General features: G+C 45.7%; 1 protein-coding gene across 1 annotated transcript in view; it reads left to right on the forward strand.

The window, feature by feature from the left end:
• ZFAT (zinc finger and AT-hook domain containing) overlaps positions 1–21,298 on the forward strand; it is a 93,506-nt gene extending 72,208 nt beyond the window's left edge. The window contains exons 13-16 of the mRNA XM_081012498.1: positions 6,681–6,799; positions 8,545–8,662; positions 9,658–9,788; positions 20,377–21,298. Coding sequence (XP_080868624.1) covers positions 6,681–6,799; positions 8,545–8,662; positions 9,658–9,788; positions 20,377–20,619 — 611 coding nt within the window. The 3' untranslated portion in view covers positions 20,620–21,298. The remainder of the gene's footprint in view (positions 1–6,680; positions 6,800–8,544; positions 8,663–9,657; positions 9,789–20,376) is intronic.
• Positions 21,299–23,873: the final 2,575 nt, after the last annotated feature.

Here is a 23,873-nt window from a genome sequence, read left to right on the forward strand (position 1 = left end):
TTTTTTAAATGATATTTATTAAAGTTTCAAAAAAGTACAAAAAATACAGAATACAAAAAGAAAAAAAAATAAAGTTTTTTTTTTTAATATAACCAAAGAAGTAAAAAATAAAAGAAAACATACCAGATAAAACAGTTAAAAGGACATTAAATTTCCATAACCTATCTTCCTTATACTTATTTCCCCGGACCTCCTCATACCTCCCTTTTTTGTATTCCAGTTCAATTTGTTGATTCAGCAAATCCTTACCATTAAATTTCCCAGTTGCAAACCTTTTTTCATATCTCTTAAAGCATTACAGCTAAAAAAACCCTTAGTTTCTATCCAACATCCTTCTAAGATTCCTTAATTTTACAATATTTCTGTAAATAGTCTTTAAATTTCTTCCAGTCTTCTTTCACCATCTCTTCTCTCTGGTCTCGGATTCTGCCAGTCATTTCCGCCAGTTCCATGTAGTCAATCACCTTCATCTGCCATTCTTCCAGAGTGGGTAGATCTTGTGTCTTCCAATACTTTGCGATGAGTATTCTTGCTGCTGTTGTTGCATACATAAAAAAAGTTCTATCCTTCCTTGGCACCAATTGGCCGACAATGCCCAAAAGAAAGGCCTCTGGTTTCTTCGGAAAGGTATATTTAAATACCTTTTTCAATTCATTATATATCATTTCCCAGAAAGCCTTGATCTTTGGGCACGTCCACCAAAGGTGAAAGAATGTACCTTCAGTTTCTTTACATTTCCAACATTTATTATCGGGCAAATGATAGATTTTTGCAAGCTTGACTGGGGTCATGTACCACCTGTATATCATTTTCATAATATTCTCTCTTAAGGCATTGCATGCCGTAAACTTCATATCCTTCCTGCTATATGAGTTTTTTTGTTGTTTTGATATTCACTAGAGCCTGGGAAGATAAAAGAGGAAGCAGGGAGGGAGAGGAATTCAAGAGGACTCTTTTCACTACTCCGGGCCCTATCTAATTAAAAATGGGTTTTGCCAAACAACATAGTATCTGGATGCAACTGCAAGAGATGTGCACACTGCACTCTTAAGGGACATTTTGCTGCTGTGCAGTTGGAAATCTGATAGCCCAGTCCAGTAGCTTCTTAAGCATGAAACGTATTCAAGGAATCAGGACATTGAAAAGCATGTAACGCTACTGCAAGTGGGGAATTAAAAGGAAGCCAAATTTGATTGCCTTTTGTTGGGAGATGCTGAGCTGTTTGTGGAAGTTGACTCCCTTGTTTTATTTTTGATGGTTTCCAAGTGTTTATCCCCATATTGAACGAAAAAATGCAGAACTTTCCCCCTCCTTAAAAAGCATCTTGCAGGGATTTCAAAATTCGCTTTTTTTTTAAACAGTAGAATAGATGCCAGACTAACACAGCCGCTCTAGATAATGAATAAAACATCATTCTCCCAAGCGTGACATTTCAAAAAAGCATTTCCAAATTATTCTTTTCTTCTTTCTTAGCTGTTTAAAAAAAAATGTCTGCAAAGAATTCACATTTATCGGAAGTGCTAACCCATGTTCCAACAACACAGAAACAGTGACAGAAGCCAAATGCATTCAGAATAAATGCTGTCTGCCCTCCCCCTTCCACTGTTGCAAATATGGGAACTGGAGGACAAAAGCAGGGGTCGGCAACCTAAGGCCCATGGGCTGGAAGCAGCCCACGGAGGCCGTTTAACTGGCCCACGTGCCACCCTGAACTGAGCCACCTGTTTGGTGAGTCCCTGCGCGCTGTGCTAAACCAGCGTAGCGTGGGGACTCTTCTGCGGCTCCAGAAAACGCTTCTGCGCATGCCCAGACGCCGAAAATCGCTTCTGCACAAGCGCGATTTCCAGCACAGCTGACATGCGCAGACTCGATTTCCGGCATCGCACTGTGCCGGCCCAGCCCACGGAGGATCTCCATGGGAGTGATCCTGCCCATGCCCAGTAAGCCTTGCCAACCCCTGGACAAAAGCATCGCAATGAGTGCACCCAGATGTTAGTTTCTTTGAGTCCTCCAAACCGCAATGAAGATTGAGGTCTGCGGTACCTTAGAAACAAATGCATTTGTTGCAGCATGGACTTTGAAGGGGCGCTGTACATCCATTGAAAAGTACGTGCATTGTATTCCAATGGCCCTAGATCCAGTTCCAGTCATCTGCTGCCTGAAACCTCGAGAGCCGCTGTCTGTCATTGTAGACAGTACTGAGCTAATGGACTGATGGTCCGGCCTGGAATAAGGCTGCTTCCTATCTCTGTTGGCATGTGAATCAGGTGCATGGGCAGCCATGTTTGTTTTTCCATGGACAAACGTATTTGTGCAACAGCAGCCAAGAATGCAAGTACAGTGGTACCTCTGGTTACGTACTTCATTCTTTCTGGAGGTCTGTTCTTAACCTGAAACTGTTCTTAACCTGAAGCACCACTTTTGCTAATGGGGCCTCCCGCTGCTTGCGCGCTGCTGCCACTCGATTTCTGTTCTCATCCTGAAGCAAAGTTCTTAACCCGAGGTACTATTTCTGGGTTAGTGGAGTCTGTAACCTGAAACGTATGTAACCTGAAGCGTCTGTGACCCGAAGTACCACTGTATAGAAACAGGGCAAGCCATACATTTGATGGAATGGGGAGCAGTTTCCACTTCATGAACCTTCACAACTTTGCATTAGGAAATGGGGGGGAGGGGCTCTGCACAGGAAGCCAGGAACGTATCTATGCACGCTGGATTTATAGTTTCCCCCCTATGATACACAGATGTGTATCTAGTAGCCAGATTAACTTGTTTTAGAAGTTAAAGAGAAAGGAAATGTCAGGAGCTGGAGGCAAGCACAGGTCAGCAATCAAAAGGGGGGGGCGACCCCTCCGTGTTAGTGCAGTTAAATCTTTATTGTTGTTGTTTAGTCGTGTCCGACTCTTCGTGACCCCATGGACCAGAGCACGCCAGGCACTCCTGTCTTCCACTGCCTCCCGCAGTTTGGTCAGACTTCGAGAACACTGTCCCACCATCTCGTCCTCTGTCGTCCCTTCTCCTTGTGCCCTCCATCTTTCCCAACATCAGGGTCTTTTCCAGGGAGTCTTCTCTTCTCATGAGGTGGCCAAAGTATTGGAGCCTCAGCTTCAGGATCTGTCCTTCCAGTGAGCACTCAGGGCTGATTTCCTTCAGAATGGAGAGGTTTGATCTTCATGCAGTCCATGGGACTCTCAAGAGTCTCCTCCAGCACCAGAATTCAAAAGCATCAATTCTTCGGCAATCAGCCTTCGTTATGGTCCAGCTCTCACTTCCATAAATCTTTATGCAAGAAACCAAAACAGCGCAGGCCCAGCAACCTCTCCCCAGTTGGTCTTGCTCCAAGAAGGCATTTGCACGGACTGAAGGCCTCCGCCTTCCCACCACTTCCCAAGTCTCTTCCTCTCCCAAGTATTTCCCAAGCAGTCGCAAATTGCGTCTGTGCACAACCTGCCTCTGCTCTGCCCTCCTCACTTCTCTGCACATTCTATGAGACCAGGGGAGAGGTAGCTGGTCCCGGCAGGAGGGGGAGACTCCCTTAGTTCTTCAGCAGCCTGCCTCTCTGTCTCCGGGCCTCCCTCCCAGCCTCCATTTCTGCCTCTGAGTCTGAATCGCCCTCTGCCACAGCCTCTTCCTGCTCACCAAACCCTGTCGCCTCTTCTGCTTGCGACCCTTCCTCCTCCCAGTCTGCTCCCTCTGACCACTCATCGCCATTCCACCACCAACCCCCCTGGCTCTGAATCTTCTTTCCCTGGGGATTCCCTTGGGGGTTCCCCAGCTGGGTAGGGGCCCCCCAATTCCTCTGCATCTAGCCACTCCATGACAGGAGACCACCTGAATTGTAGATAAAATGAGCTAACAACAGGGCCTGGGCATATCCCTGCTATCTCTAAAATACCCTTCAAAAACAGCCAACCACATGGCCTCCCTGTCGCCAAAAAGAAGGTACCGTGGCCAGAATACAGGTTGTAAACTTCAGGCAGATTTGCCCAGTGAAGCTAAACCTATTAATTATTTTGTTGCTTAAACTTTCCTGCATTTTTTAAAGACAAACTGTAAGGATCTGGAGCTGTAACCATTGATAAGGAAATAGCCCAGGGCATGCAGTTGCATGTAGAGTTCTAGTAAGAAAAGTACTTAATGGAAGTGTTTTCCAGTAAGTTTCCCTATGGGTGTCCTGATGCTGTAGCTTAAACTCAAGGACTGTAAGAAGGAGGTTCACCATGGGAAGCTGCAGATAGGAAGCCTTCTAAAACGAGCGTTTCCCCATACTATCAGTAGCACACAGATCCTCGGGGGTTTTCTGGCTGCTTGTTATCTGCGACTTCTTTTCATTTTGTGACCCCTTATTAATGCAATATAGAAACTAAATGTCACTTCCAAGCGACCAGTTAGTGCATTAATAGTGTGTGTGTGTGTCCAGGGGGATGGTGGGGAGGCCAACAGTGGAATTGCTCCTTTGGCATTTCAGAAATATGAAATACTCCAATATGATTTGACTGCATGCACGGGTGTCAAACGCAGATAAGGTATGTCATTCAGTGACCTTTCCCCCTCTCTGTATTGCCAAAGTATTTAATGAATTGGATGGAAATTAATTTTCTTTAGCTGCGGTGTCAATTAGCTGTCGCACAGTTTTCTGCTACTGGCTCAACTGCATGCTTCCATTTGTTGTTCCTTAATTAAAGTCGCAGTGACAAAGGTGCCCATTTTAATTAGCAGGGTGTTATTGTTACAGTAATTTTAATTTAAAAGAAATAGAGGAAGGTCTTGCGTCTAATTGAGTTTTTATTAAGAGGGTGATATGAAATGAATATTTCATTTCAGATTTGGTAACTGATGGTATCTTTCTCCTATCCTGTGCCAAAGGTACTTACTAGGGAGCCGTGCAATGTTGCATATTAACACATTTGACAGAGAAGCTATTCCAGTTTAGCATAAAATCAAGCAGCCTGCATTGTCTAAAGCGGTTAAAGATAATAATAGGCAGGACTTAGGAAATCCTTGAAGACTAATAAATATCAGCAAATGAACCTCACTTTAATGAGGTTTTATGAAATGAAATAGAGGAAATTATTCCATTCCGCCACGTTGATGAAGCCCCATCTTGAAAGAGTTTGGCTTGGAGACGGAAAACGTTTGGTGCAAAGACATTTCTGCAACTGATAAACAATGTGCCAGTGGCAAATTCTCCAACGTACCGCTGCGAGATTAGGGTGGCTTGCCACTGCACGAAAGCATGTGGAGTTGGGATGTAGAGACACCATGTATATATGCGATAGTTATTTAGTTCACTCATAGACTGCCCCTCATCCAATCAGGATCACAGGAAAGATCACAAGACGTGTCATGGCAGCTCCCACATGCTGAGCCAATTCCACAGTCAGCCAGCGCATGTATCACTGGTGTGATTATTCGCCCTTAACAGTGGGGGACAGGATAGCAGAGAAACAGAAAAGGCTCTTATTTCTGATATCTCTTTTTCAGTTTTGAGTCTTTTTCGGTATGTTTCTTTCCCCCTCACCCCATGCCCAGGGTCCTACAAAACAGCTCTGGAACTGTTTCCCAGGTTTTTCATCATCATCATCATCATCATCATCATAAATTTTATTTATATCCCGCCCTCCCCAGCCGAAGCCGGGCTCAGGGTGGCTAACAACAATAAAATAGTACAACATAAAATAGTACACCTGCATTGTTGATCAGTGCTTGCTGCAAATGACCATTTCACTATGCTGTTCTAGTAAGATACCATAAGATTTTGTGGTTTATTTATTTAAAAAGGAGAGGTACCTTCGAATAGGGAAGAATGGATCAGTGGCCACTGCTGCATTTCTTTTTTCTTTTTAAAATCTGCATAATAATCAAATGCCCATTTCTAAATGCAATTAATCCTAAAATACACATCGCATGCACATTTCAAGATATAAAGTTTTTAAAAAAACTGCATTGCAAAATCAGAAAAAAAAATACAAAGTCTGAATGGTTACTGTGCCCCCAATCACTGTAGGTTGAGACGAGTGGGTCAGGTGTGTCCGTATCAGAATTCACAAATAAGGAATTCCTCAAGCATCCATAACTCAGGGCTATGTTTTGTTCTGCTGCTCAGTGCAAAGTAACATTTCCCACCATGCTGTGCATCCTCCCACCGTGAGATTTCAGAGCAAGATTTCATGGCTTCTTCTGAATCAGGAAAAAAAAAATCAAGAAGCAATTTATTTATTTTTTACTATGTCCAAATTGCCAGAGATTTTGAGCACGGAAATAGGAAATAGATTAAAAACAGATTCTTAACTCGGTGTGTAGTAGATTCATTTTTCGTGTTTCTAGTTAAAAATTAGCAAAACAATTTGCGTGTGTGTGTGCGCGCATGCAGAATTCACCTGAAATACTCTGCTGCCGGAAAACAAAAATCCAAAAGTATTTTCAGCATCAGTAGTAAAACATAGTAGTTATATAACTGACAACGTGTTGCTGTTTAATGGTGCGTAAAATCTGCTTTGTGCAAATTGGAAAGTAATCATCTATTAAACTTGATAAAGTTGCAACCTGGTAACCTGGCGTGCTGATTTCTTACTGGCATGCTTATGCCTTAATTTATCAACAACGAGAGGCAAAGATTGTGTTGATGAAGTTCATCTTGTTCTCCTCCCCCACCCCTTTCTTTTTTTCTTTTCCTTCAGGTGGCATTAAGTGTCCAGTTTGCAACTTCGTGTATGGTACAAAGTGGGAATTCAACCGACACCTCAAGAACAAACATAGACTCAGATTGGTCGAGTATGATGGGGAGACAAAGTGGGAGGTAAAGACAAGCTGTGGCAGCTGGCCCTGAAATCTCAAGCATCTCTAGAAGGGTCAAGGTGGGGGATGTAATTGGAATCAAATGAGAGTACGACAACATAAGCTGCCTTATGAGATGAAAAAAATGCACTGCCTCTTGTGTAGGCATGCAGAGATGTATGCTATCTGGCAAAAGAATCCTTTCCCCCCCATTGCCCTTTAAAGGTAAAGGTAAAGGACCCCTGACAGTTAAGTCCAGTCGTGAAGGACTCTGGGGTTGCGGCGCTCATCTCACTTTACTGGCCAAGGGAGCTGACGTTTGTCCTCAGACAGTTTTTCCGGGTCACGTGGCCAGCATGACTAAGCCGCTTCTGGCGAAACCAGAGCAGCGCACGGAAACACCGTTTACCTTCCCACCAGAGCGGTACCTATTTATCTACTTGCACTTGGACGTGCTTTCGAACTGCTAGGTTGGCAGGAGCTGGGACCAAGCAACGGGAGCTCACCCCGTCATGGGGATCCGAACCGCCGACCTTCTGATCAGCAAGTCCTAGACTCAGTGGATAGGGCTGGTCCCTATCAAAAGGAGGGCTTGCTGTTGGTTCTGAATTCAAATTCGGTGTCAGATGCAAATTCCACTTTCATCAGGGATCTTTGCAACCCCGGCCTGAATTCAAGCCGCAGCTGCAAAGGAGTGTGTTTAGAGTATGGTTCTGATTCTTGCTTTGAAATTGAATGGCCTGGTGTCAAATGACACCAGGTGATTGACAGGTGGGCATCCCCTGTGTGCCCCCCCCCCCAGTTTTGGAGCCTCTAAAGTCTCTAAACTATATGTTTTTACTGAGTGTACTGAGTGGCTTACTAAGATGGGAAAAGAAGCAAAAGGGAAGGTCAGAGAAAATTTCTGAGTCTGCAGAGGGTTGAAATTAACTGATTTTAATAATTTCCCAAAAGCTCTGTAGAGTGTTGAATTGTGACTTGGATTCAAATTAGGTTTATTAGATGGCCTTGAAGAAAGTGTTGTTTTTTAGCTGTGCTGTGCAATCCTATGCATGTTTTCTCAGAAGTAAGTCCTACTGCTTTCCGTAGGACTTAACCCAGGAAAGCGTGCATTGGATCTCAGCCTTAGCTTCCCCATTTGGAAAGTGGATAATTTATTCATCCCAAGCTACTGCGAAGGTAAATAAGATAAAGGTTTCAGAGAACAGTACGTAAGAAGTGTAAATTATGAATTAATGATAATTTGAAAATTAGTTCCAACTTTTGATGTGACTGTAAGAATCGTGCATGTAATTTTCAGAATGAATGGACTTAAAATGGTGCTTCTTCGATAGTTAGGTAAAGGGGCCTCTGACTATTAGGTCCAGTCGCGGACAACTCTGGGGTTTCGGCGCTCATCTCGCTTTATTGGCCAAGGGAGCCGGCGTACAGCTTCCAGGTCATGTGGCCAGCAGGACTAAGCCGCTTCTGGCGAACCAGAGCAGCGCACGGAAACGCCGTTTACCTTCCCACCGGAGCGGTACCTATTTATCCACTTGCACTTTGACGTGCTTTCGAACTGCTAGGTTGGCAGGAGCAGGGAGCGAGCAATGGGAGCTCACCCTGTCGCGGGGATTCGAACCACCAACCTTCTGATTGGCAAGCCCTAGACTCTGTGGTTTAGACCACAGCGCCACCCGCATCCCTTGTTGATAGTTACATACTGCAGTAGCTGTTTGGCATCTTTGTGATGTGTGCCAGCTAATTCCCTTTGATCACTTTTTGCAGCCCAAAGCAGAAATTCCTGAAGAAACACAGTATCTCCATATCACGGAAGCCGAAGATATGCAAGGAACTCAGGCCGCAGTTGCTGCTCTACAGGACCTGCGATATACCTCGGAGAATGGTAAAACATTCTCTTTAAGGAGAAACAAATGTTTCGCAAAAGCAGTGTATAAATGCTGAGCGTTCAAAACGAGTCCCTGGGTTTCCTCAGCCACTGTGGGCGGCTTCCAGAAAAATATTAAAATACAGTAATTCATGAAATATTAAAAGCTTCCCTAAAGGTAGTACGAGTTGCAAATGTAGGTCTGCGAGTAACAACAAGAGTAGCTAACCTAGAGCCACCCAGAGAGATTCATGGTCAAGATGGCATTTGAAGTGGTACTTGCTGCTCCAGAATTACACCAACATTACGTTGTCAAAAAAAGTGGCTTCACTAGGGAGCGTATTGTTTTATTTTATCAAAGTTGCCAAGTCCGGAGCGACTCTGGGAAAGAAACGCATATTGGCTGCAACCTGATGCCACCAGCACAGCTTCTTCCCAAATCCTGCAAAGACTTGAAGCAGTTGGGGACAGCACAGAGGCGGGTTGCTTCTGTTCTAACATTGAAAAGAAACTAGCAGAGCAGTCCGAACCCCACTAATGCCTGGTGAAGAGGGTAAGGTGGGGTTGGGGGGGGCAGACAAAAGCTCGCTTCAGGCGATGTCAGCCTATAGCTGCCAGGTTTGGGCCCGATGCCGTCAGGTGACAGCAGTGCAGCCCGTTCCGTCGGATCTGACAACTTACTGAGGTCTCCAAAGGTAATTGGAACACCTTGGTACCTTGGAGACAGACCAGTTTATTAGGGCGTACGGTCTTATTCCTCCAAAGCAAACTCAGTGCCACCAGCGGGGCTTGCTTCTAAGCATGGTGAGGGGAAAAGACAGGATTCTGTAAGGAACTAGGGAAGAATGTGAAAAGGGATTTGAACGAGGGGTGAACAGGGGAAGTTCTCACTGCAGTGGCATGGCGGAATGTGCAGGAAACATAAGCAAAAGGAGATGAGTTTGAACAGAAGCGAAGATTGGCAAGTTTGTGTTGCTGTTAATGGTTCTCATATTGACATTCTCTCCGATTAGGGGGACGACTTGACCCCACGGCTGTGAACATCCTGCAACAGATCATAGAGCTGGGCTCGGAGCCCCACGACGCAGCTGCTGTCGCCTCTGTCGTTGCCATGGCCCCAGGAACTGTTACTGTCGTGAAACAGGTCAAATCATTTTCCTTTCCTCTGTGTGTGTGTGTGTGTGTGTGTGTGTGCATTAGACAGAAGGAGTGGTACTTCTGGCTGTTGTTGTATGCAAATAAACAGTTAATATTTCTAAGCTATTTGAGACCACATTTGTTTAGCTAGACAACTCAATACTGGGCCGTCCTTGCAGCACCACCTTGAACCACATTTGTTTCTGGATTTGGCATTACGGAATGTGTGAATTCTTTGCCTAAAACCGAATGTAATCAACTTCATTATTCCTGTATATAAAGTTTTGGGGGAAGTAAAGGGCTGGTTTTGATAGATGACATCAAAATACTTATTGCAAGCCTATTATGTTAATGCATTGAGCAACTGGCAGCTCGTGTGAGCATGCAATCTTTTCCCGGGACGGTTCCAGGTCAGGATGGAGGCATTCGCTGCATTCAAAGTCATTGCATGTTGCAGGTGGGGGAAAGCTTGGAGCATCATTCTCTCTCTCACATTTTGGCATTCTTATGTACAGGAGTGATTTTGACACGGGGCCGCACTCTCAAACTTGCAACCCCCCACAAGAAAACTGAGGTGATTGCAGTCTCATGAAGCCATGTGCCATTTGCCTCCTGGCTTGCTTGGTTCAGAGTAGCTACATTTCTTCCAGAGATAGGTTTCCACATTGTGGCGAAAGTGGCTGTTTAAATTGGCCTCTAGGCAAGAGAGTTGAGAAAATTGACCTGCATTCTGTTCCACTTCTGAGCTTCATCCTGTAATGAGGTAGCAATCTGCAAGCTATTGGAAGCAGTGAGGTTGCAGAGGTTCTGCTGGGAACTTATTTGATCTGTAGGATTTTGTTAGAATCAGGAAGAAAAAAAAATGGCTTTCTAATGGAGGTATGAGTCTTCCTTCTCACCCTCTTTTTATAATGAGGGCTTTCATTATTCATAAAGAACCTTAAGATCGTGGTTTGCTCATAAAAACACATTTCAATAAAATTGTATGTTTTCAGATACTTGCATAAGGCATTGAGTCCTTGTTATATACTGTTAGCTTTTATTCTATGTAGACACCCTGCGAGATAAATTCTTGTGCTAATTTCTGAATGACTTCCTTTGTAGCTTTTGTTTTGAATCTTTGTGTTGGTGACATTATGCTAATCATTTTTGTGTTAAAAAGGGGGGATAGAAGCATATGATAAAGCAAATATATTTATATATGCAGAAGATCAAGAGTGGGAGGGATTCATATTCCAGGGAGTCCTTATCAAATGTTGAGAAGCTAGACTAGTATAAAGCTCAAGGATTGCTGAAAGGCCTGAGCCATAATCCTGTGGCACCTCAGAGCTACGGAGTAGTGTGATCTCTCTCCCCCCCCCCCCAGCCCCTTTGGTTTCAGTCCAACTGCTGAGCAACAAGCATTGCTTCTGTGACAGATGAAAATGTTGTTGTTGTTTAGTCGTTTAGTCGTGTCCGACTCTTCGTGACCCCATGGACCAGAGCACGCCAGGCACTCCTGTCTTCCATTGCCTCCCGCAGTTTGGTCAAACTCATGCTGGTAGCTTCGAGAACACTGTCCAACCATCTCATCCTCTGTCATCCTCTTCTCCTTGTGCCCTCAATCTTTCCCAACATCATGGGTATTTTCCAGGGAGTCTTCTCTTCTCATGAGGTGGCCAAAGTATTGGAGCCTCAGCTTCACGATCTGTCCTTCCAGATCGTGCACTCAGGGCTGATTTCCTTAAGAATGGATAAGTTTGATCTTCTTGCAGTCCATGGGACTCTCAAGAGTCTCTCCCAGCACCATAATTCAAAAGCATCAATTCTTCGGCGATCCGCCTTCTTTATGGTCCAGCTTTCACTTCCATACACCACTACTGGGAAAACCATAGCTTTTACTATACGGACCTTTGTTGGCAAGGTGATGTCTCTACTTTTTAAGATGCTGTGTAGGTTTGTCATTGCTTTTCTCCCAAGAAGCAGGTGTCTCTTAATTTCGTGGCTGCTGTCACCATCTGCAGTGATCATGGAGCCCAAGAAAGATGAAAACAGATGAAAATAGCTACACCCTAAATACTCTTGGCATAATCTTCCTCTTATTCTCCCTCACCTTTGGCAGTGCTCATTGTATATTGCTTGTGTTGGCTGGGGCACCAGTTCTAGCAGCCACTGCAAGCAGCACGAGGCTCCCCTGTTCAAGGAGTTTTGGTGACTGGCCTACCTCACACTGTCAGCCTAGCAGTTCGAAAGCACACCAGTGCAAGTAGATAAATAGGTACTACTGCAGCGGGAAGGTAAACAGCATTTCTGTGCACTCTGGCATTCATTACGGTGTCCCGTTGCACCAGAAGCAGTTTAGTCATGATGGCCACATGACCCAGAAAAGCTGTCTGCGTACAAAGGCCGGCTCCCTCAGCCTGAAGTGAGATGAGTGCCATACCCCATAGTCGAACTTAACCGTCCAGGAGTCCTTTACCTTTTACACTTTTACACTTTAATAGCAATGGTACAGGGTTTCAAGTGGGCCAGAGCCATTTGCAAAATTTGCATGGTTGCTTCTGCTCCTTCCCACTCCTCACCTCTTCCTTGCAGTCTCCTTTGTATTACACCGCGTCCCCCAGGGTGTCTCTGCTCAGTAGAAGTGATGACTCGGGGAATTGGTTTGGCAGCCCGAGACAACCAAACTAGCTGAGAACTTGAACAATTCATTGGCTAGCCTTGCGGAATCTCAAGTAAGTTGAGTGAAATAAATGCCCCAACTATTCTTTGTTGCTTGATCCTCAGCTTTCTGAAATACATTGTTGAAACATGAGCAGGTACATCTAGTGGTAAGGGGCTATGTGTAAGAAACCAAAGAAATAGTGTCCAGGCTCCACCATCACACATTTTTAAATCACTTTCATAAATGTAACACAGAAGACAGGAGGCTGCTTCGTTCAGGTGACATATTGTAAAATCATCATTAACCATGCTAGATCTTGACATATATACCTGTATACCTGAAGGAGCGTCTCCAACCCCATCATTCTGCCCCGATGCTGAGGTCCAGCACCCAGGGCCTTCTGGCAGTTCCCTCGCTGTGAGAAGCAAAGCTACAGGGAACCAGGCAGAGGGCCTTCTTGGTAGTGGCACTCACCCTGTGGAACGCCCTCCCATCAGATGTCAAAGAGATAAACAACTACCTGACATTTAGAAAACATCTGAAGGCAGCCCTGTTCAGGGAAGTTTTTAATGTGTGACATTTTGATGTATTTTCAGTCATTGTTGGAAGCTGCCCAGAGTGGCTGGGGTACAAATAAATTATTATTATTATTATTATTATTATTTATTGACATATGTAAAAATTAGATACAGCCTAGAGCTATAGAACGTACAAACAGGGGCACCTAAAATGAACCAGAAGATGGACCATCTTCCTTGTTGATAAAGGCTTAGCTGGATTTTTTTATAACGGGGGAAAAGATTGAAAGTTGTTGGCATTCATCTGTTTTGAGAGACAATGGAGTGTGTCCCCAGGGGTAAAGTCAATCTGCTGCATTGGCAGCACCGAAGTGACCTCCCCGGGGTGCAAGCCTAGGCAGTGTGTATGGAGGTCCCCCTCTCGACCTGGCTGATGTGGCCCAAAGGAAAGCAGAGCAACATGTTTGGCACCAGCTTGGCTGCAGGAGTTGCCCGAAGAAGGCATACCAGGTGCCATCCAACCACCTTAGGGACTCCACACTGGATTTGTATAGGATTAGCCTTTTCTTCTCCTAAAGATATCCCGCAAAGCCTAGATGAGCTACCTTCCCAGGTGGACGAGCCTCACGTGCCCCTCACTTCCCTATACAGTGGTACCTCGGGTTAAGAACTTAATTTGTTCTGGAGGTCTGTTCTTAACCTGAAACTGTTCTTAACCTGAAGCACCACTTTAGCTAATGGGGCCTCCCGCTGCCACCACACCACCGGAGCATGATTTCTGTTCTCATCCTGAAGCAAAGTTCTTAACCCGAGGTATTATTTCTGGGTTAGCGGAGTCTGTAACCTAAAGCATCTGTAACCTGAAGCCTCTGTAACCCGAGGTACCAGTGTACAGCACATGCAGAAACTGCCATCTTGAGGTTCTCTTTGGGCTCTGGGGTGGGACTTCTTGCGAGCCAGGAGGGATCTTCAGGGTGCTTCCCATTTCTGGTTACCACTTCCAGGTACCCAGCACCACGCGTGTGCGTGGTCACACACAAATAGATTGTGCATCAAGCTCTTGCCAGGAAGCAAGGAGGATCCTTCAGGTAGCAGTTGAACAGAATGTAGGTGCTGCCATGGGAAAAAAATGGAAGGGCATCTCCAGTTGGCTTGGAAGCTGCTGTTGTCTCATTGACTCCCTTATTAGAGGGATAAAGAAAAAAAGCAACATTTTGGGAAAGATGCCCCCAGTGGATCAGTCCAGTAGGACCTAAGCAGAGGGGCATGTAAGTGCTGAGTTGACGTGAAGTGTGCCAACCTGAGAAACACAGCAATTTGTCACGCTAAGAGGAATATAGATAGATGTCTACCAGAGAGAGAGAGAGAGAGAGAGAGAGAGAGAGAACAAGGAGCGCCACAAGTGAAAGCAGTTAATCATTTTTCCTGGAATGACAAAACCAATGAAAAACATCTGGATAAAGTCAGGTAGGGAGGCTGTTAACTTTCTTTATTGGCCATTTTCATTTCAGGAGAATATAAAATTGAATAAGCATTCCGTTTGTCGCCCTTGCGCCAAATGAGATTTTAGTTTCATTTCACTTTCGCGTCAGCGGCATTTTTATTTATCTTCCTCTCCTTGTTATTTATTTGTGCATCTCGGATGCATTTAAAATTATGTGCAGCTTTCAACATAAACAAAGCCAATTTCGAATCCCATTCAGGCTACAATATACTTGCTTGCAGGTCTCAGTGAATGCTGGGCAGCGAGGCTTGTTGCCTTAGGAATAACGTGTGTGGTGTTTGCAAACCTGTTTTGTGATACCACCTGGAAAACTAAACAGCCCCCTCCCCCTGCCGTCTAAAAAGACGTTGAAATTCCATCACCAGTGACAAATCTCTTTGGATCCAAACATAGCAGTGAAAGAGGGGTTTGCATACCTATTTCAATGGCCATATCTGTTTTCATTTGGCTACCTGTCTAGATCCAGCAGTATAAATTGTTATATATGTGTAATCTGTGCAGTTCTTAATGCTTGCCTTGGATAGCCCAATACCTTGGTAGGCAGCTGACAGACTCCATGAAGCCCGCTGAGATCCTCTGATTGACCCATTGATCCTCTGGTTTTCTCCCCCTGCACACACACACACACTTCTCTCCCAACTTTCCTTACAAGTGCTGCGCCAGGGAAACGTGCTCCCAGTTGCACCTTCTAGGGTTGCCATATTTTGAAGAGCAAAAAAGAGGACACATTTGGCAACTTTTGACTATGGATCTCTATAACGAGACTCATCATGAAAAAGAGGACGTGTCCTGGAAAAAGAGGACATATGGCAACCCTGCGGGTACATTCTGGTTATCTTTACTATCCTCACATGCTTGCTAATGTCCGCACCTCATATTAAAAGGCAGCTTAAAACAAAGGGTGGTTTGGGGCCAGCGAGTTAACGCATGCTGCTCAGAAGTTCCTGAAGTTCCCCGCTGCCGCCACGCCACAAAATAAGCCAGAGCGTGGCTTGCTGTTCCATTTGAACCCAAGCTCATCCTTCTCAGTCAGTAGAGCATGAGACCCATATTCTCAGGGCTGTGGGTTCAAGCCCCACGTTGGGCAAAAGATTCCTGCAGTGCAGGGAGTTGGACTAGATCAGGGGTAGGCAACCTAAGGCCCAGGAGCCGGATGTGGCCCAATTGCCTTCTCAATCCGGCCCGCAGACAGTCCGGGAATCAGCGTGTTTTTACATGAGTAGAATGTGTCCTTTTATTTAAAATGCATCTCTGGGTTATTTGTGGGGCATAGGAATTCATTCATCCCCCCCCCCCCAAAAAAAATATATAGTCCGGCCCACCACATGGTCTGAGGGACGGTGGACCGGCCCCCTGCTGAAAAAGGTTGCTGACCCCTGGACTAGATGACGCTCGTGATTCCTTCCAGCCCTGCAATTCTGTGGTTCTGTTATTCCCCTTCCCACAGGCAGTAAGTGAAAAACAAGAACTCGGTTCCCCCTTTGTTTGGAGGCACAAGTCTGGGTTCAGGCAGCACAACAAGCTAGTTTTATCCGTGATGCATCAGGAGAGCAGCACCAACAGAATTCAATAATAATAATAATAATAATAATAATAATACTGCCCGGACACTGAGGTCCAGCGCCGAGGGCCTTCTGTTGCTTCCCTCGCTACGAGAAGCCATTACAGGGAACCAGGCAGAGGGCCTTCTCGATAGTGGCGCCTGCAATGTACTGTATTTTTCGCTCCATAGGGCGCACCTGACCATAGGGCGCACCTAGTTTTTAGAGGAGGAAAACATGAAAAAAAATATTCTGAATCAAATGTTGTACTAAACTATTTAAAGCAGCAAAGCGGGTGGCTCCTGTCTGCTTTGCTGCTTTAAAGCGAGCCTCAGAGGAGGGAAGGAAGGGGAACCATGGCTTATCTAAGTCCAGTTAATAATGCTGAGCCTGATTTTATATGCATCTCAAAGCCCTTGACATATATACATTATAATGACAAGCTGAGATAGGCCTCCTGCATAGGAGGAGGGGAGGAGAAGAGAGGGAGCCATCATAGCTCAATGGGGAGAGCATGGAGAAGATCCCAAGTTCAGTCCTTGAAAGCTTCTCCGGGTAGGGCTGAGGGTGTGTCTCCTGAAACCCAGGTGAGCCTCTGCCCATCAGTGAAGACAAAACTGAGCTCAATGGGCTCAGGGGTCCTGACGTGGTACAGGGAAGGTCCCTCTGTTCCTGTTTAAATTAGCCCTTTCTTCAGAACCATGGGGACTACAATCTTAGTTTGTTTTTAAAGGGAACAGCTGTAACCTCAGTGGCTTTGCATGCAGAACACCACACGTTCAATCCCCGGCTTCTCCAGGCCTGAAACTCTGGCAAACTGCTACCAGTCAATGTTGACATTACTAAGCTAGATGGAGTAGTGGATCCAACTCCTTATAAGGCAGCTTCCTAGGTTCCCATTTATGCTTCAGATCTGGGCGTGAGGCCTGCTGTCACTTTTAGTGTCAAGAGGGTGGTTCTTTGCACATCTGGAAGATGACTGTGTCACCTCCCATCACCCTATTGAAGGTGCTTTTACAGCTCAGGGGAAAGGGCAGGCAGACACAGCATCTGTAAACTGCAGCATCCTGAATTAAGGGAGGGAGGAGAAAGAGCTGATCTTCAGCTTGAAACCAGGACTTGCTCTTTAACCATGCTGCTCCTCCAGCTGCCAATGCCATCCATGTAACCTGTGTGAATATCAAGTGTGGGTTGTGTCCAGGAACCTGGGAGGATTTCTTTCACATGAGTGCATGTTTTTGTCTTTAAATAAACAGCCCATGCAAGTTTCCAGCTCTTATGGCCATGCCTGGCTGTCTCAGTGGAAATCTGAGGAGGCTGAGGTGGACTTTCCAGTGGTCAAAGTCTTCCTGCCCGGCATCTATTTCCTGCCCTCTTTCCCCACTGAACTCCCACACCCTGCTTCAAAGCAAGCTACGGAGGGGATTCCCTCTGCTTTGAAGCAGGAAAGTGGAGTGTAAGCTGCTCCCCTCCCACTTTCCTGCTTCAAAGGGAGCCACGGAGGAGGGAGGGACCAACGGAATCCCCTTCCCTCCCTCTTCCCCAGCTCAGCTCAGCAGCCGCGGCTCTTGCTGGCTTTACAATGAGCCAGAAGGAGGGACAGACGGCAGTCCCTCCTCCCGCCTCCCTGTAAACCCAGCCACTCTACGCAGCTCTTGCTTTAAAGGGAGAGCTGCGCAGAGCTTGTCAGCAGCAGCGGCTCTTGCTGGCTTCGCTCCATAAGACGCACAGACATTTCCCCTTACTTTTTAAGGGGGGGGAGTGCGTCCAATGGAGCGAAAAATACGGTACTCTATGTGGGGCTAGCTTTGAAGGTGACCTGGAAACTACAACTAATCCAGAATGCGGCAGCTAGACTGGTGACTGGGGGCGGCCGCCGAGACCACATAACACCGGTCCTGAAAGACCTACATTGGCTCCCAGTACGTTTTCAAGCACAATTCAAAGTGTTGGTGTTGACCTTTAAAGCCCTAAACAGCCTCGGCCCAGTATACCTGAAGGAGCGTCTCCACCCCCATCATTTTGCCCGGAAGCTGAGGTCCAGCGCCAAGGGTCTTCTGGTGGTTCCCTCACTGTGAGAAGCAAAGCTACAGGGAACCAGGCAGAGGGCCTTCTCGGTGGTGGCACCCGCCCTATGGAACACCCTCCCACCAGATGTCAAAGAGAAAAACAACTACCAGACTTTCAGAAGACATATGAAGGCAGCCCTGTTTAGGGAAGCTTTTAATGTTTAATAGACTATTGTATTTTAATATTCTGTTGGAAGCCGCCCAGAGTGGCTGGGGAAACCCAGCCAGATGGGTGGGGTATAAATAAATAAAATGATGATGATGATGATGATGATGATGTAATTGAGTGAGACTGCTAAGCTTGGCCCTATCACAAATCTAACACGTTAATGATTGGTTTCTTCTGCCTCTTCTCCCAATGATCTTTATTTACTTGGGCTACCGCGTGCCTTTCTTTCCCCCCATCGACCAGCTAGTTCCCAACTCTGTGCTGTTTCACAGTCTTATTAGAAACAGAGGATCCAAAGGAAGAGTAAAGGATGGTTGTTTTCAGTAGAGTGTCTTCGCCTGCATGGCTTACCGGTTGCCGCCTGTCACTGCGAGCTGTTGCGTTGGGCTTTTTCACTAGAGCTCCAGCTCCTGTGTTGTCGTCTTTCCTCCTTCGGATGAAATTAAACAGAAACGAAACCCGAATAAAAGATATTCATTCTCCAAACAAAAGAAGAAGCCACCCTAAATCAATTAAACGGCGCAGCCAGCTTGGCATATACTGATCAATGTACACATAAAATGTCCTTCTGTTGAGCACAGCTGCGTCATATAACAAACCTTTTGGCACAACGCAATTGCATTTTTTCTTTCCTCTAGGAAAAAATAATAATGATGATGGCTCCCTTTCTTTTTGTTTTACCTCTCCCCCATTCTCATGCTTCATTGCTGGTACCATTATTATTTCAGAGAGCATACTTGCTGGAAATGAAGGGAGCCTTGGGCCATCTGATATTTCCATTACTGGCCTGATGGGCATTAAGTGGATATAGTTTGCAGGTACTCTGCATGTTGTATTTGGGGGAGAATTGATTCCTTCCCCCAACTTTCCATTTTGAAAGACTGTGCATTGGCAATTGCAGATCTGTGAATGAAAATCCACAGTAAAATGGGCTCAGATGTTCCAAGTTACTCGTTTTTAATCCAAAATTGTCCGTTGAGAGAAAATTGTCCCTTTTTTTTTTTACACCCAGGGAGTATGTTTCTTGTTTGAACCTGTGTGCTGTAGATGAAATGCAGTTCGTTTTTGCTCCCCTTGGGAAAGTAGCCATTGGTCTGGGAGACCACATGGGGGCTAAAACTCCAGCTTGCCCCATGGGAGGAGGTGAACAGAGAAAGAGTTTCCAACAAAAAAAATGATGGTGACCATCCTCTGCATAAATTACATGCTCTGCTGTCCCCCTACAGTGGCTCAAAGCAAAGATAACCATTGCAAGGCTGACAGTCTTAGTGCACACCACTCTGAATAAATATTTGCTGGGACAGAAGGTGTCAGGTGTTGGGGTGTGATTATTAAAACACACTCACTTCAGCATGAATGTCTTCCTGGAATTGTACTTATTTTTCCAGATGATGCAAATAACACAGTGGATAATGCGTTGGTGACCTTGTTTCAGATCCTTGCTCAGCCATGAACCTCATTAGGCGACTTTGGATCAGACATGTTCTCTCCTTCAGTCTTTCTCGTGGTCCTTCTGAGGATAATATGGTCCTTGGGTGGGTGGGATTAAAAATTGATGATAATGGTGACCAGTCTTTCTGGCAAGTGAGCCATGGTGCTGGGCTAATCTACACTGTTGTTCAGATGCATCTCCTTAGTATGGAATTGCTTCTAGTCCATTGAGTGGATATCAATGCGCTGATGTGCCTGTATTCCTCTTGTGGCACAGATTGGCTACCAACTGCTTAAACTCATGGGCTGCAATTCAGCAAAGGGAAAGTGCATAAGGAAACCAAACTCCTCTGTCATCGCCTCGGCTCTGCTGTTCCCTTGCCAGCGATGAAACGCCTGTACATGCACTGAAACCCTTAAATTTTGGTTATGAATGCACATCCGTTCAGTCTTTCAGTAGTTTAGTATTCCTGGGACTTTCTTCATGCAAAGCAGGGCTCTGCCACTGACCCACATCCCTTCCCTAGTGGGTCATCAGCTGTACGAGCTCATATGTTATTTAACTAAAGCAAATACTGCAATCTCCTTTAGTACCAATAATTTATGAAATACGGGGCTCGGTCATTTATTCGCACCTAGGTTTCCTTACTCTCGTTTTAGCAACGTTGCAGCCCCGCCATCCAAAGAAACCCTTTGTAACATCTCCCCTTTTCTCGCAGGTGACAGAAGAGGAGCAGTCAGCCAACCACACAGTGATGATTCAGGAAACATTGCAGCAAGCTTCCGTCGAGCTGGGCGAGCAGCACCATTTGGTCGTCTCCTCCGATGAGGTGGAAGGGATCGGGACAGTGACAGTCTACACCCAGGGGGGAGAGGCCTCTGAACTTATTGTGTATGTGCAAGACATGCAGTCTGTGGAGGAGCAGGTGGAGGAGCAGGAGCAACCTGGACAGAAAATCTAGATAAAATTCCCAAGGGAGACCAGCCTTCTGGTACCGCCAAACTGCTACATGCTTTGTTTTCCAATCTATATTTAATGTTGGGCAAGAACAGAACCTCCCGCAGCTGCTACTCTATCATATGTTTAGTCTTTGGCAGATGGCGCACGTGGTTGTTGACTGGACTGGTGGCTTCTTCTTTTTGCCAGGAAACGTTTTGGTATGTACTGAGCCATGCGCAGCTTCCTTTCACGTGGCACTACTCCCCTGCTCGTAAGGAACACCTGAAGTCGCAGCAAGCAGATCCATGCAGATGGATGGTCCTGACCTTCTGGGATAAAAGATATTTTTCCTAGAGCAAGAGGTGAACCAAAAAAAAAAGCAAGAGGAGTCAGTGGCAGTGGACAGCACTTGATAAACGCTAAAATGCGTCCGTGTTATGCACTTTAAGAAGACTGTAGACGGAAAAGACAATTTTAGCAACCGCCCGGAAAGTTCAGATTTTAAGACTTGCCAAGCAACAGGCCCTGCAGCGAAGCTATTCAGAAGAACAGGCTCCATTGGGTTGGGTTCACTCAACATGCAGAAAATGTGGTGATGTGAATCAGAGCCAGCTGTTCTTCAGTGCTGCTTTCTAAACGGTTTTTCTAAATAGTGTTCAGCATTTTAATCTCCCCTGTAATAAATATAGGGGTTGCTCGTGCGTAAGTTGCCGCCACTCCTGGCTAGGTTGCCTTGTTAAACCTTTTCTGTCTGGACAGCCCTTCACTTTGTGGCTGTTTCAGTCGCTAGCAGAATCCGTCAGTGGGCATTTCTTAAACCTTTTCCAGCATAAAAGCTGTTTGACGCCAAGTCTCCTCCTACTCTCCCTGCGCGGAAGTCTTCTGCGCAGGGAGGGTGTGGGTAGCGGAGGACCCGTGCTCTTCCCGCTGGTCTCCGGCGAGGAGTCCTGGAGCCCCCTCGCCGATTCCCCCATCTGCCCCCCTTTATCCCTGGTGTTACGCTGATTTCCTTCCCCAGCTGATGAGCTGCCTCTCTCCCTGCTGGGCCCTTCTCCAGCATCGCTTGAGAGCCTTGCCTCCGCCTCTGGCTCCGATGTCAGTTCCCTGACATCCCCAAAGACAGCTTTCCTTCCTTTTGTCACTGTGAATTGTTGAAGACCCGAGATCATTACCCGAAGAAATGTGTTCTCTTTTATCTTGTATCTTTTAATCTTTTAAACCGGGACTCTGTGCCAGTGAGCATGCCACGTTTTTATTTGGATGGGATCTAATCTGACACGCGAGTGAAAAGATCCCACCTCTAAGAGTCTTTCAGATGCACAGTCCCTGCCGAAATGCAAGTGTTTTATGGTTGTGACATATTTTGGACACGTATATTGGAGATATATAGTGGATTTCTTCCTTTTTTCCCTATCTCTGAAGCATTATTTCCTTGTCTCCCCCTTTCCTTTTTTGCAAGCAATAGCAATAACTTCAGAAATATATATTTTTAAAAATCATAGCTTGGGGCAGAGTTTTTTAGATTAACACACCCGCTACAGGGTTATGTCTCATATAATATACAATGGATGCCATGTTGAAGCACTGAGAAGTAATACCAAGCCAAAAAATCTGTGGAAGCCACAGTGATAGAATGATATTTTGGGATCCTATTTCTCCCAGCCTGGCAAACGTTGAGCATTTTCTCCAAAACAAAAAGCACTAACTCTGCATCCTTGAACTGCACTGAATCACTCTTCTGTATTGATTAGACACAGGTGATCTATGGAAGTCTTCTTTTTCTATCTACTTAAATAATAAAATAGATATCCGCTATGAGGAATCACCCAAAGTAGAGATGCAAGCATCTCTTGCTGTAAGTAAGGGCTCAAACACTCTGCTCTTGGTGGAGAAAAGGGCGTGCGATTTGGAGAAAGACTCTATTTCAGGGGAAAGCAATGTGTTGCCCTCTGGATGTTTTCGGACAACTCCCATCATCCCTTGCCATAGCCTCCTCTGGCCAGAGCTAATGGAGTCTTAACAACTTCTAGATGACACCATGTTGGCTACGCCAGCTTATCCATGTGGGTTTTTTCAGTAGGCCTTGGGGAGTGGATCTAATTTGGCCCTATGTGTTCTGATCTCATGTCCCGTGTTCGGGTTGTGATTTGGACTACATGGCAGTGCTTTCAGCAGAGAACTTATCCACTGGGCTCCACGAACAATGTCACATCTCATTGGGTACCTCACATCTGACATGTGAGAGTGATAATTCCTTGGGCTGTGTCAGGAAGTGGGCAGAGGAGGAATGGTGGAGACCACCTCCCCAGCCTGACCCTTCCAGGGAAGAAGAAGACAGTTCAGAATTACAACAGGGGTTTGAGGGAGGTCACAACTCAGAGGAAGATGAGGGGGAAAGCTAGGAAATAATGGGAGAGGAGGAAGAAGCAGCACCAGGAAGGCAACAGCTGACGGACACAGTGTCTTTAGAAAGCATTCCAGACCCACCATCTCCCAGAACCTGGTGAGCATTGAAAGTAAGAGAGCAAAGAGCTCAAAGGCAGAGGGCACGTTGCAGCACCCGCAGTGATGACGCTTGAGGAAGTGAGAGAAACTGAGTGGGTGGAGACTCACTCCTGACAACACCATTATTCCAAGAGGTTGCATTCCAAAGCTTCTCTCTGTGAATATTGAATAAAAAGCAGATGGTAAGGACTTTTCCTTGTCTTATCCATTCCTGGCAACCTGCCGTGGGGGTGGGGTCCTCTACCGCCTGACAGGTTGTGGGGTAGAGTGCAGGAACGGGCTGACTATATAGCAGCTATACAGCTCCTGCCTTTTTTCACCAGTGCATCCTTTGTATTGTCATTCACACAAACTGTATTTTGGGGTGTCATCCAGTATGCGAGACCGAACTCTTTCTCATCTTTCTTTTTTTGTAATCTCAAACCCCCGTTCGTTCCTCAAATAAATATCAGACAAGGTGAAAATGTAAAACTCCCGTCACTTTTGAAGGATCACATTTATGTATATTCAGTGCGGTGTCCTAAACTGCATGTGGGGAAGATACTAGCTTCAGTCGAACCTACACATTTCTGCTGTAAGTCCATCTGCTACAGCTGCCTATGGCTCCAAACTTGGTTTTATGTCGCATCCTGCAAAGTAGCGATGGTTTAAATGGCATGGCAATGGATGCACACAAAACAGGACAACAAGAAGTAAATAAGGATGAAATAGATATGGAAGAAGAGATGATGTAGCAACAGGACGAAGAGATGGGACATATGCTTGTAACAG

Source organism: Podarcis pityusensis (genome assembly GCF_964106645.2).
Source record: "Podarcis pityusensis genome assembly, chromosome: 7".
In the NCBI taxonomy this organism is placed as follows: domain Eukaryota; kingdom Metazoa; phylum Chordata; class Lepidosauria; order Squamata; family Lacertidae; genus Podarcis; species Podarcis pityusensis.